At 37.6% G+C, this 14,938-nt stretch overlaps 1 protein-coding gene across 1 annotated transcript; it reads left to right on the top strand.

Moving 5' to 3' along the window:
- Window positions 1-29: 29 nt before the first annotated feature.
- tmprss7 (transmembrane serine protease 7) lies at window positions 30-13,646 on the top strand. Its single transcript, XM_051882230.1, has 18 exons — window positions 30-274; window positions 2,301-2,502; window positions 2,703-2,833; window positions 2,922-2,989; window positions 3,172-3,365; window positions 3,588-3,623; window positions 6,156-6,384; window positions 6,486-6,610; window positions 6,687-6,799; window positions 6,898-7,004; window positions 7,832-7,968; window positions 8,140-8,247; window positions 8,963-9,070; window positions 9,151-9,267; window positions 10,345-10,543; window positions 12,171-12,439; window positions 12,972-13,108; window positions 13,265-13,646. The coding sequence occupies exons 1-18, from the start codon at window positions 206-208 to the stop codon at window positions 13,436-13,438; spliced, it is 2,523 nt and encodes an 840-aa protein (XP_051738190.1). The 5' UTR covers window positions 30-205; the 3' UTR covers window positions 13,439-13,646.
- Window positions 13,647-14,938: the final 1,292 nt, after the last annotated feature.

Consider the following 14,938-nt stretch of genomic DNA (forward strand, 5'->3'; position numbering starts at 1 on the left):
AACACAAGGCTCACTGTCTGCACTCCTGCCTGGATAAAGTTACACACACTGTTAGGTGGAAACGAAGCACCTCGTGTCGTTTGCCTTCATTCCGCTGCTCACATTCACGTCGTGGTTGCAGACAGATATTTTGGGGGGAAAACAGTTTTAACAATGCAGGGTCCTAGCATTTGAGATTACCTGTCCAAATGAATGACTGTTTGCCATGGAAACAGCGCGAGAGGAAGGCGGGCAGGGGAGCGAGGATGATGCGGCCCGGGAAGACGCTACAAGTGTGAGTAACGTAATTAATAGTGATAGACCCCTTGAATATCACCATGGTAAACAGTATCTGACAAAATAACAATGGTTTATTAGTTGTTGTATCAATTGTCGCTTAGTAATAGTCATTTGAGTTGTTATTACTGCAAAATCACAATGTAAAATATTATGGGATATCTTTTAAAAAAAGAAGAAATGACTTTTCGTTTGTTTTTATTTTGTTTTTTGATTACACATTTATTTTTTTATGACAATGGTGATAACCAAGTTATATAGTTTTACTGTAATAACAGTAACTGGAATAAGTTAAACTGCAGTCACCATGGTCATTTCTGTGAGAGTTAAATCATTTTGAAGTAGTAAGCCTCGAAAAAATTAATTTTTGCTGAACGATTTGGATAAAATTCATAAAAATTCATGCATGAAAGTGGGTTTATCTGAATATCATAATAATATACAGAACATAGATCGCAGTTTATTTGTTTTAACCTGCCTCAGTGGATTGCAAAGTGTATAATGTTCTCACTATACCTAACTAGTCGAAAGATAGGGACCGTCTACAAAGTAGGTTCTAACAAAAAACGTTCAATGACTCATCTGGCATCGAAAATGTACACAAATAATTTAAAAAAATGTGAAGTGTGCATAAAGATGCGTCAAACACAAATCTATGTGTGAACATTTACACTTTGCTCTTTTTAATTAATTGTGACAGTCATTGTACGTTTTTTCGTCGTGTATCGTTTGTAGATGGACCCTATACCTGCTATTTTTGTATTTCAAATAAATTTTGAGGCATTTCAAAATGAAATTTAATTTTAACTCGCGGTTGTCTTTGGAAAATATTTAAGCTTTATTTTCCTCGGAAAGACCATGTTACCTCGTTGTAAATGAAATACAGCGAAAGAGATGGGATAACATCATGTAAATAATGCATGACTGGACAACCACAATGAAAGCGAGACTCACTGTGATGGTCGCAAAACAAATGACTCTAACTTACCTTTCAGAAATATTTATCTATGTCTAGTAAAATTTGTTTACAAAAAGTACAGTAGGTACAGTGATGTATTCGTTGGTAATACCTCAGTACTTTGGTATCTATCTATCTATCTATTGCATTAAAAGGTTCTTCAGAAAATATCATGGTGATACAATGATGTTCACAAACCCATGGTGTTTCTAAGCAAAATGTCTAAAAAAGCATGTTAGCACTATGTCCAATAAACCATGACAGTATTATACTTTTTTGTAAGTTAATGTTACATGTAATTGTGTGCCTAAATCTGAGTATGGAATAATTGTTTAATTGTATTTGGAAAAAAATGTTCACTTTGACACATTCATTATTGTATCCATGACTGTAACCAAATATTCATGATTGGGATGACCAGTGGGTGACCCCATGTCTAGGGTGATCCCAGCCCTGACCGTGTCCATGAACTGACAATAGTGTAGACATAAAATCTAGATTCATACATTTTATACTCAAGATAACCCTTAAATGCATCTATCAGGTTGATGGACAATAGATAGAGATTGCGGTAATTGGTTGTAATAATTTATTATGGGGGAAATGACTGAGGCAGTTGCCCATTAAGTCATTGTGAACTCAGAGTGAGCTGGATTTTGTAACCCAGTTGGATCTCTCTCAGAATTACTGAGTGGCTTTACCATGTAACTCTAACCACTCATTGCAATAATATCTGTTTGTGATAAGACCATTACACACCTTAAATCCAAAGCCACTGATTTCCCACTCATTCTCCATTTGAGCCAATTAAATGTGAAAATGTCTTCTACAAGAAATGTAAAAGACAACTGGAGTCCCGAAATAACATCAGCACTTTGGTGGCAGAACATTTATGATATCTTATGACTAGCATTGTGTAATAAAATTATCAGAAATTTATGATAATACTCATGCAAATCACTATAATCTAGGTCATCACACTTTTGATTCTAACAGCGATGACCTTTTTTTGTGAGTGTGTGTTTATTGCATCAGGTCAGAATGTGATACATACCTGTGGTTTCAGGTAGCTGATGTGTCCGTGGAAGTGGCTACGGTGGACGCAACTCTTAATAAACTATGCAGAAGATACAACAGACGCAGAAGAAGAGCGAAAAAGCCAAAAAAGACGATCACAATATTGAATCTACAGAATCTGGCCATCCTCATCACAGTGGTGGTGTTTGTCATTGTGGTGATAATGTGGTCTCTTCTGTGGGTTTTTATATGTAAGCTAAAACACAAACACAAAAATATATGTGCAGATAATATATTAATGAAATGAAGTGCCACTTAAGTGTACTCAAAGTAAAAGAGTAATATGTGCTCTTTTTTTAAAAGTATGCTAAAGTGTTGTTTTTCACAAGGCTATACAAAGTTAAAGTCCACATATCTAACTGAACTGAAGTGCACACTGTGTGTTTTGTAGTCCGGAGAGAGAGCAACAGTGGTGTTTATTTTGCTGGTATGTTCCGTGTTGCCAACGTGGAGTTTATACCAGAGTACCGGCACGCTGACTCGAGTGAGTTTGTATCCATGGCTACCCGCGTACAGCATGTGGTGAGTGACACAGCATAAATATGTCATTAGAATAAAAGGCCTTCAAAAGCCATTGTCACCTTCACTTTAATATTTCTCTTCCAATAAGATAACCAGCGTATACCGAACGTCATCAGTGTCCAGACTCTACAAGCAAACTGTCATCTCTGATCTGAGGTACAGCCTCCAGTATTACTCTGCTAGGTGGATTTAGAAAGTTTATAATGTCAATAAACGATCCATTGAAAGTCTGAACTTCTTATTTGTGCTATTTTGATATTTTAATTTCATTAAATATTACTTCATTAGGTCTTTTGAGAAGTCATAATGGTTACTGGTTTTGTCTCTCACCCCCTTAGTAATAATAATCAAGGTGGTGTACTGGTGCATTTCTGGATGATCTTCGTGGTGCCACACCTGAAGACTCCATCAGTGTGTGAGGAGTGTGTGAGTGCCATCCTCAGAGACTCTGTGCTTATGAGTATGAAGAACAGGTCTTCAGTGGGCTTCCTGCAGGGCCTTCCTGTGGACATCGACTCCATTCTTGTCAATGGTAATCTCAGCCACTGTTAACCCATTCTCATTTTGGCAAGGTGCATAAAAGACATAAATTAAAAAAATAAAAAGGTTGCTGCTTCATGAGTCCTTCTGACTACCTACTTAGTGGTTATTTTACAAAATGTTAAATGTTGTGCACATTTCTTGTTTTTTGTGAATAATTTCAGCTTCAGAAGTATAATTATGGTGAATTTATATATATATTTTGTCTTCCCAGTTGCTTTACGCTCAGATTACACATCAACAGCTGTGGGTGAGTCAGTCAAGACAGATATTTACATATATGACCAGGGTTGTGTGCAATTCAGGACTGAATTTAGCAGCCTTTAAAATATCAATTTAAAGGGTTAGTTCACCCAAAAATGAAAATAATGTCATTAATTATTCACCCTCATGTCGTTCTACACCCGTAAGACCTTCGTTCATCTTCGGAACACAAATTAAGATATTTTTGATTAAATCCAATGGCTCAGTGAGGCCTGCATAAAAAGCAATGACACTTCCTCTCTCAAGATCCATAAAGGTACTAAAAACATATTTAAAACAGTTCATGCAAGTTCAGTAGTTCTACCTTAATATTATAAAGCGACGAGAATATTTTTGTGCGCCAAATAAACAAAATAACAACTTTTCAACAATATAGTGATGGGCCGATTTCAAAACACTGCTTCGGAGCTTTATGAATCGAATCAGTGACTCGGATCTCCTATCAAACGGCTAAACTGCTGAAATCACGTGACTTTGGCTATCCGAAGCAGTGTTTTGAAATTGGCCCATCACTATATTATTGAAAAGTCGTTATTTTGTTTTTTTGGCGCACAAAAATATTCTCATCGCTTTATAATATTAAGGTAGAACTCGCATTAACTGTTTTAAATATGTTTTTAGTACCTTTATGGATCTTGAGAGAGGAAGTGTCATTGCTGAATGCAGGCTTCACTGAGCCATCGGATTTAATCAAAAATATCTTAATTTGTGTTCCGAAGATGAATGAAGGCCTTACGGGTGTAGAACGACATGAGGGTGAGTAATTAATGACATTATTTTCATTTTTGGGTGAACTAACCCTTTAATTCCAGAAATTGACTTGGATTTACATGTATGGTAGCAAATTTGAATTTAAAGCTGCAGTCCGTAACTTTTTCATAACCAGTACATAACTGGTTATGAAGTACATAACCAGCCCGTGTTCAAAACGATCTCCTTACCTTAGCCCGATTCACATTGATAAGCTAGTAAAAATGTTTTGTAATAAGAGCGGTACTGGTAGGTTTCCGTGGGAAATTCGAGCATGCAGCTGTTCGTCTTTGCGTCATTACATCACGCCTGTTTACATGAAGAAGGAGACCCAGCTAGTAGGCTATATGGCATGTGAAGATGCTGATCAGTTATAGCCTTTTCTCACAGCAGCTGGAATAATTAAACTATTCATTTTGATGGCGGATTGTAATCCAGAAAGGTCCAAATAACAATCATCAGTGACAACTGGAGATTCACCTGTAGTCAAAAGCAAAAGACTTCGGACTGCGGAGTGGCTACAGAAATTGAAATGTACAGGTAACGCTAATACACACTAAATACACATAGTCACGCAATGCTGATGTTGTTAACATTAACAATTTTAGAACAAAGTATAACAATAATAATAATTTGCATGGTTTGACGTGATCCGAGGTAAGCGATCGTTAGATTTAATCACCTTTGGCAGCGCGATTTATTGTAATGCTTTTTTTCTCAGTTGGTCAGAACAAAATTGGCAGACATGATACTTACTTGTTCAGATGACATTTTCCGATGAAAATTCTTATTTTGGTCGTACTTCCAAGACGTAGAATCTGTAATTCAGAAGTAGTATCCACACCGATGTGGTGACTGACAGCAATCATTAGATTCATCTGTGCTGAGGAGCCGTGCCGATGCACAACCCACGTAAAGATGATAATTCCACAAATAACTGCAATTCCAGGTTTCAAACAGAGATGGCGACAAAGAGGCAAATCTTACAGACTGCAGCTTTAAAAACTTTAACATACATTACCATTCAAAAGTTTGGGGTTGAACAAAAAAGTTTTGTATGTATTATCACCAAGGCTGTATTTATTTGATAAATAAAATCAACAAAAATACAGTAAAAACAGAAATATTGTGATTATTGTAAACTAATATTATTATAACATTTTTCAGGATTCTTTTATGAATAGAAAGATTAAAAAACAGCATTTATATGACAGAAATCTTTTGTAACTTTACTGTCACTTTTAATGTGTCCTTGGCAGTGTACACATGTTTTATTAAATAATATTATTATTTAAATGTAATTTTCTACATGCTCTAATTCACTCCAGTCTTTAAAACAAAGCCATGGATGTCAATATTTACTTTTTATAAAATTATTTGAAAAATGTAATTAATTGATTTAATTATTAAATAAATATTTAAAACTAAATTAAAATCTGTTTTAATGACTGTTAATTCTTTTGACAGAATTTTTCTAAGTTCAGAGAAATATAAGTAGACAAAAAATATTTCTATTGTTTTATTAATATTGTATTTATTTATGTTTTGTAAGTTGTGAAAACTGAAAGTAACTGTGTTGAGTTTCTTTGAATTGCAATTCAACATCCTGTGTGCCAATTCAATTCAAATTCATTTTTTACATTTTGAATTTTCCCCAACCCTGCAACAAACAAACACCTTTCTGAATGTGTATTATTATTATTAACAGAATCTCGCTGCTGTAATTCTGTGTTTGATGGCTTCTGTAATCATCTCTCTGTGTGGATAGGCTCTCAGTGTGTGGATAAGCTGTACGCAGGTGTTCCTGATGTGAGTGTTCCTCTCAACGTGTTCTCTTCATGGGGAAGCTTGAGCTGCTACATCAAACTGACAAGTGCTCCAGGCTCTGTCATCCGACTCACTGTGAAGAGCTTTCGCATTGACCCTAGTGACTGCATCTATGATTCCCTCACCGTGTATGACTCTCTGCTTCCCATGAGAGGCATGATTCTCAACAGGTTTGTGACAGAAGGGAGTGGAAAGATCTTGATTGGGTTGGTGAAATGAAACACAAAATACTCTGAGATGATCAGTTTAATTTTCATGCATTCTCTTCAAGGTTTTGTGAGTCAGTGTCAACCCCGATCTCATTGGTCTCCACCTCCAATGTCATGCTGCTCTCATTTAGACTCACACAAGGCAGAAAGATCTTCCAAGGATTCTTCCAGGCTCTCATGGAGGAGCGTGAGTTCTTTGACTAAAGTATCTGTATGTTTGTGTCTGGTTGTGATGCTGAGCCCCTTATGTCTTTCCCATACAGAATGTATGAATATTATAGCGTTACCTGCTGGCCCAGGTGATGCTGGAGTGATAACCAGTCCATTCTACCCCAGTCTGTTGCCCCGTCAGTGCTCCTGCACCTGGATGTTTCAGGTACTGCACCCAATCAAAAGCTTTTTTAATGTGTAGAGATATTATCCACAGTATTCACGTGACAAAGGGATGTTTTTTGTTGGCTGTTGATGTGTCAGATGGCCAGCGGTCCTCTGGGTGTAGCTCTCAGGTTCCAGAACTACACGCTAAAACTAAAAGACTCGCAATACTGTGAACACGGCTGGTGGAAAGTCAATGAGATTATGTAAGTGAAAAAACCTAAAATGTGTACTTATGCAATACATTTCTTATAAGAATAGTTAGAAGTCATTATTTACTCACCGATTGCTATGAAACAGAAGTTGCGATAGTCTTTTCTTCCCTATTGTGATGTATATCCGAGTGAAACGGCTTTTCGAACAAGAACAGATGTAGGGCGGGACTTGATTTTGTTGATCAGGAAATGATTGGATCATTGGATGGTTGTGGTTTGCTATTACTGTGATGTCATATGAGTGACAGGTTGTCCTGCCCTCACCCAAATAAACACGTCATCAGAAAATAGAAGAGATGTCACTGCAAAAGGGAGGGATTTATTTTGAATAAAGATTATGAGGGCACATGATTAGGGCACATGAATAAAAAAAATAAAGATGTGCATGGATACATATTTCTTGATAATAAACACTGCAATATTACATAAAAAAAAAAAGAATTGTCAATTTTGATTTCATGGTGACTGTAAATATTTTGAAGAAGCTTGAGCTCTTTTTCATACAGCAATAGTTAACACTGACCAAACACCAAAAAAATGGTCCATACAACAGAATTTTTGTTCCACATAAGAATGAATGTATGAGGCATTTATATAGTGCTTTACTATGTACTACTGTACACCCAAAGCCCTTTACAGTCATATCAGAAGAAGCTCAAACAGGTTTGTAAAGACATGACGGTGAGTAAATAATGACAGAATATTCATTTTACCTGAACTATTCCTTCAGTGTTGACAGTACGTGATATTTATCAGGTTATAGTCTGATATTCAATGTTTTTTCAATTGGTATAGAAATAACTGTGACTGATTTACAGATATTGTGGAAATTACATTGACCACTCAACCGTCTTCCGTATTCCTGCGCAAAACCCTGAAGTGGTTTTCCGCTGCAGCTCACGAAATGCTGACCAACCCTTCAGTGCCACTTACAGCAGCTACAACACCAGTCAGCGTAAGAACAATGCTGCTGAAACAAAGGAAATGGAGAACAATTTCAAATAGTCCTTTTTCTTAAGTAGTACATTCTGACTTACGAGCAAAGGAATAATATTTAGAATTATATGCCAGTAAAATGACTCATGGCACCAAATGGTCTTACTCTAGTCTTGTTTGTTTCTCCAAGCATGCCCAGAGGGTCACTTCCTGTGCTCTACAGGCCTGTGTGTGGAGAAGTTCAAGCGCTGTGATGGACTGGATGACTGTCAGGATGAAAGCGATGAGATTTTTTGTTGTATGTTAAGCACAAAATCATGTAATTCAAGTAGTTCTACTAGAGTAAAACTAGTAACAAACTAGTATTTCATGTTTGATATACTATAGCCGCTTTTCCACCATTGGGTCAAACCATTCTCGTTGCTTAACCATTCCATTCCGTGCCAATCCAGCCCAGTCGGTATGGGTATGGTTTAATTTTCCACTATGTGGCTGATAACGGAGCTCTTTGGAATGTAATACAAATGTGTCAGTCATTTCCTTGCTAACACAAGAGTTTAGAGATGGTTTGAGATGTAAATAGTGACCGTTTTATGGAGCATGATCAGATATTTTTATTTGTGTTTACGCCTCTTAAATAGCTAAAGAGAAACTGGTATCCAGGAAGAGAGGTGCTGCAATAATGTACTGTAAAATATGTGAAAAATAATGTGATTTATGAGCATTCAAACATGAAATCATATTCTAGTAGACCCCAAAAACAAAATCAAGACTTTGAAAAAGAGCATAATAGGCCTCCTTCAACATAATCTTCATGCTAACATATTTTTGAGTTTATTTGTATTACAACAGAAGTATCAGAGGTACATATCAGCTTAGATAGGAGGGTCTTAAATGCAAGAGAGAAAGGTAAAAAGGTTGAGAACTACTGGTTTACAACAATATCTTGGTATATCAAAATAGTATTCATGTGAATATTCACTATTTTATTGGCCGTTATATCTATCCGACAGCTAAACCTCCTAAAATCTGTGGAGGTTCATTTCCTTTGCACCCATTATACATCTGTAATGGAGAGATGGACTGTTCCAGTGGTAAAGATGAGACCAACTGTACTCAGGGTAATATTAAAACTATTTAAAAATGTAAGCTTTGATATGTGTCAATTGTATACACAGTTATTAATGTGTTGGCTATGCAGAAACTAGCTGTTCTGGAGTCAGTTACCACTGTGGCAATGGAGCCTGCATTCTTAAGAAAAATGCGAAATGTGATGGCTTACCCGACTGCTTCGACCGCAGTGACGAGGAGGACTGTGGTGAGTTTTACTGTGGTAACATCCAAAAGCATCATGTCACTCATCAGATTGGTTTGTAGACATTCAAAGAGACAGAACAGATTTGTCATAGTCTAAATACCATTTATGACTGTTTTAGTTTCTTTTTTAGTCGTTTATTCTTGAATTCAGCTATTACTAATAAAACCTCATATGAGCCAAACAATCAACAATATGGTAGCTTCAAATCCATACAAGGTATCAATATGAAATTGATCTGACTTCAAAGGTATTTCGGTCACAGAATTAAAAATAACATCATGTGTTCTTTGCTCTTATTTCATAGTTCTTCGATTGTGATGTGTTTTGTTTTTTTCAGTTTTTGGTTCATTTTCTTCATGTGTCTTCAATTTTAAGATTCACATATTATTTTTTAATTCTGTGATGCTATATATCAAGGCATGTTCCACATCCTTCAAAGAGACTCCAAAAGTTAATTTATGATCACCGTGTTTTACGTATGACCGGCTAGCTACTCAACCTAAAATAGCCTCCGTGTTTCCATGATGATATTGCTGCTGCTATTATTATGATCTATTGTCCTTTATAATGGTTGTTTGGTAATAGGCGTGTGTGTAGGAATTGAATCAGAGGGAGATTACAGTAGACAAGCTGAGCTTTGTTCATGGTTCATTCTCTTTCTAAACGCTCTCTGATTTTATTGGATTTGGCTCATTAAATCCACCTGTCATGACTGAACACTTTATGCACATACAAAGTTTGGAATAGTTAAGATACTTTAATGTTTTTGAAAGAAGTCTCTTTTGCTCACAAAGGCTGAATTTATTTAAAAATACAGTAAAAACTGTAACATTGTGAAATATTATTACAATTTAAAATACTCTATTTTATTATACTTAAAAAAAAAATGTAATTTATTCCTGTGATGAATTTTCAGCATCATTATGTAATTATTCCCAACTTTGACTGGTAGTGTACACACCTGTATCAGTGCACACATTATTAAATCCTTACATAGCATGTCAGTCATTTTGGATGCCTGTACACTAACACCCTTTTTATCTGCTTGTGTCTGATATGTTTCCATATGATTTGTAGCCTGTGGCAATCCCACCCCTTTAAAGCGCGTATTTGATAGCGCCTCCCCACAACAACGTATTGTGGGTGGGATCAATGCTGTGGAGGGAGAGTGGCCGTGGCAGGTCAGCATGCATTTTTCTGGTCAGCTGTATTGTGGAGCATCGGTCCTCTCTGATGAGTGGCTCATTTCTGCAGCGCACTGTTTCAGCAAAGAGAGGTGAGGAACGTCAGGTAGAACTATACAGTATCTCACAGAAGTGAGTACACACCTCACATTTTTGTAAATATTTTATTATATCTTTTCATGTGACAACACTGAAGAAATGACACTTTGCTACAATGTAAAGTAGTGAGTGTACAGCTGGTATAACAGTGTAAATTTGCTGTCCCTTCAAAATAACTTAACACACAGCCATTAATGTCTAAAATGCTGGCCACAAAAAGTGAGTACACCCCTAAGTGAAAATGTCCAAATTGGGCCCAAAGTGTCAATATTTTGTGTGGCCACCATTATTTTCCAGCACTGCCTTAACCCTCTTGGGTGTGGAGTTCACCAGAGCTTCACAGGTTGCCACTGGAGTCCTCTTCCACTCCTCCATGGCAACATCACGGAGCTGGTGGATGTTAGAGACCTTGCGCTCCTCCACCTTCCATTTGAGGATGCCCCACAGATGCTCAATAGGGTTTAGGTCTGGAGACATGCTTGGCCAGTCCATCACCTTACTTTCGGCTTCTTTAGCAAGGCAGTGGTCGTCTTGGAGGTGTGTTTGGGGTCGTTATCATGTTGGAATACTGCCCTGCGGCCCGGTCTCCGAAGGGAAGGGATCATGCTCTGTTGGCATTCATGGTTCCCTCAATGAACTGTACCTCCCCAGTGCCGGCAGCACTCATGCAGCCCCAGACCATGACACTCCCACCACCATGCTTGACTGTAGGCAAGACACACTTGTCTTTGTACTCCTCACCTGGTTGCTGCCACACACGCTTGACACCATCTGAACCAAATAAGTTTATCTTGGTCTCATCAGACTACAGGACATGGTTCCTTAGTCTGCTTGTCTTCAGCAAACTGTTTGCGGGCTTTCTTGTGCATCATCTTTAGAAGAGGATCCTTCTGGGACGACAGCCATGCAGACCAATCTGACGCAGTGTTCGGCGTATGGTCTGAGCACTGACAGGCTGACCCCCACCCCTTCAACCTCTGCAGCAATGCTGGCAGCACTCATACGTCTATTTCCCAAACACAACCTCTGGATATGACGCTGAGCATGTGCGCTCAACTTCTTTGGTCGACCATGGCGAGGCCTGTTCTGAGTGGAACCTGTTCTGTTAAACCGCTGTATGGTTTCAGATCCTCAGAGAGTTCTTTGCCATGAGGTGCCATGTTGAACTTCCAGTGACCAGTATGAGAGAGTGAGAGCAATAACACCAAATTTAACACACCTGCTCCCCATTCACACCTGAGACCTTGTAACACTAATGAGTCACATGACATCGGGGAGAGAAAATGGCTAATTGGGCCCAATTTGGACATTTTCACTTAGGGGTGTACTCACTTTTGTGGCCAGCATTTTAGACATTAATGGCTGTGTGTTGAGTTATTTTGAGGGGACAGCAAATTTACACTGTTATACAAGCTGTACACTCACTACTTTACATTGTAGCAAAGTGCCATTTATTCAGTGTTGTCACATGAAAAGATATAACAAAATATTTACAAAAATGTGGGGGGTGTACTCACTTCTGTGAGATACTGTATAAACTGTCGAATATCAAAGTTTATATTAGCAGGTAAGTAAACCATGACCTTTCTTAATGCAGATTGAGCAAGTGTGATCTTTCAGGTTGGCAGATCCACGTATGTGGATGGCTCATCTGGGCATGCTAAACCAGGGAAGTGCCAAGCATGTGGCCGAGATCCGTCGAATTGTGGTGCATGAATACTACAATGCAAGAAATTTTGACTATGACATTGCCCTGGTGCAGTTGAAGAAGGCCTGGCCCAGCAGCCTGGAACAATATATCCAGCCCATCTGCCTGCCAGCCCCTTCTCAGACCTTCACTGAGGGGTACCGCTGCTGGGTCACCGGTTGGGGTTACCGTTCTGAACAGGGTAAAGAGTTAAAAAAACAATGACAAATCATGTACACTACTGTTCAAAAGCTGATTGAAAAGATTTTTTTTAAATTAAAGTTTCGTATTCTCACCAAGAAAAAACAGTAATATTTTGAAATATTATTACCATTTAAAATCTACTTTAATATATTTTAAAATGTAATGTATTCCTGTGATGGCAAAGCATCATTCAGCATCATTGATCCAGTCTTCAGTGTCACATGATCCCTCAGAAATTATTCTAATATGCTGATTTGGTGCTCAAGAAACATTTTTTATTATCAATGATACCTTTGATGAACATAAAATAACATCAGTTATTTGAAACAGACATCTTTTGTAACAATATTAATGTCATTACTGTCACTTTTGATTTGTCCTTGCTGAATAAAAGTATTCAATCTTACAGACATCAAACTTTTAAACAAGAGTGTAACTAGAAAAAAAAAAGTCAGTTTTTCCTGTTTAAATATGTTGTAGGTCTATAATATATGGCAATGAAATAGCATCTTTATTCTCTCTTCATACAGATAAGGTGCTACCCACAGTATTGCAAAAGGCAGAAGTTAGCATTCTAAGCCAGAGTGAATGCAAGAGAAGCTACGGCCCCGTGTCACCCCGCATGCTGTGTGCTGGCGTGCCCTCAGGAGAACAAGATGCCTGCCGGGTGAGAGGAGATAACAGGCGCTGGACTTGGTCCTGCTTTATGAACCAATCATAAGCTTAGTATCTCATTTCAGAGCATTATTAAAGGACTAACCTTTCTCATTGTTTAAAGTGAGCTGTCTCTTTGGATTTTTACATAACCAGTTTTTGATTGCAGGGAGATTCGGGTGGCCCCCTGTCCTGTCAAGCACGCACAGGCAGCCGCTGGTTTCTGACGGGCATTGTGAGTTGGGGTTCCGGCTGTGGCAGACCCAACCTTCCTGGAGTTTACACCAGAGTGGCCAAGTTCATAGATTGGATCCAAAGACATATTCAAAATGAACTCTTATGAAATGCACAGCCAAGTAAATCCACCTTATAATTCAGTCTAAAACTGAACTCACTCAAAACAAGCCATTTTTCACCTAAACAACAAATAAATGTGTTATTTAATGGTCTGTCAATCATGTAGCACCATTATAATACATTTGTCTTGAACAATAAAGTTCTTCTTGGTGTTTTTAAGTTAACATTTATACTATATAGTTTAATACACACACACAAACACACACACACACACACATTTTATATTAAATGTAATATAATAGTATGTAATATAATAGAAACCATTGGTGCCACTGGTTCTACGATCTACTTAGGCTTAGTTATAATGCTTTTGAGAAACACAGCCCTGGATGTTTCACCATTGCAAATGGCCACATATGGGCCGCACTTTTAAACCGCAGTCTTTCAGTGCAAATTGGTATAGCTCATTGGCACAATTTTCTGATTCAAAAAAGTTATTATGAGCATTATAATAAAAATGGCCTTGGTAGATTTTAATATCAATACATAGCGAGAATGAATAAACATTTCATATGGATTTCTTTGTTGGTTTCTGAACTTTTAATTAAAAAACATCACTCGGAGGACACAAAAAGCTGGATACGAGAGAGCTTAAAAAAGAGGAAGATAATTATAATCAGGGTTGCCAGGTTTTTACAACAAAACTAGCCCAGTCGTGTTTTTGGCAGGGTTCCCCTGGTAAAATTCGCATTCTTGGGGCTAAATATCATGTTATTTGTGGTCGCTTCAACCTGCGGACGTGAAAAACAACCCGCGGCAACAGTGTTCTGCGGGAAAACCGCAGACTTGGCAACACTGAAGATAATAGGCCTACTTTGTAGCTAAATATGTTAATTATTTATAATAAAGATTAATGATTTTTAATAATAGTCTATGTGAAATAATGCTTTAATATTGCTTTTGCAGTGTTTGTTTTGTTGCTAGGAAATCAGTATTTTATGTCCATTTGTCCATAATTTATTTATTTAGGCCTATTTTGGCCAATAGCGAATACAGTCAGCTGGTAATTATCGCTGATCACCATTGAATCATTATTTTATTTAAAAATAAGAACAGTAATTTATTTTAACATAGTCACAGCATTGCCATAACACTGAGGGGCTGTTACACAACACCGTTTCCAACTAAAAAATTTGTATGTGTTTTGGCCGTTCATTACACGACAACAGCGTTTTAGCGGACTGAAAAAATAAACTTTTGAAAACGGGTTTCACATTGCACGTTTTTGAAAACGACTAAAAACGCTGTTTTATGCGTGCTGCCAGGCCAGTAGTTGACGATGTCACTTTGTAAAGAAAAACTGCGCGACTGAACACGCATGCGCATGACGTCACCGTTTTCACAAATTCTCTTTTTGTAGTGTATTGTTTTCGCATATCTGTGATTCAAGGGGGATCGTTTTCGTTTTGACAACGTCGTAAAATGCACGGAAAAAAACTTTTCCGTTTTTACATTGTTGTCATGTAAACGTACCATGAGATTTTAA

Source organism: Ctenopharyngodon idella, chromosome 23 (assembly GCF_019924925.1).
Source record: "Ctenopharyngodon idella isolate HZGC_01 chromosome 23, HZGC01, whole genome shotgun sequence".
NCBI classification, from domain to species: Eukaryota; Metazoa; Chordata; class Actinopteri; order Cypriniformes; family Xenocyprididae; genus Ctenopharyngodon; species Ctenopharyngodon idella.

Bases quoted from the DNA above. Each gene is read 5' to 3' on its own strand.
- tmprss7 (XM_051882230.1), top strand. From the start codon at position 206: ATGGAAACAGCGCGAGAGGAAGGCGGGCAGGGGAGCGAGGATGATGCG. The intron at 2,990-3,171 runs GTACAGCCTCCA...TCACCCCCTTAG, and splicing joins ACTGTCATCTCTGATCTGAG to TAATAATAATCAAGGTGGTG. The intron at 12,440-12,971 runs GTAAAGAGTTAA...CTCTTCATACAG, and splicing joins GGGTTACCGTTCTGAACAGG to ATAAGGTGCTACCCACAGTA.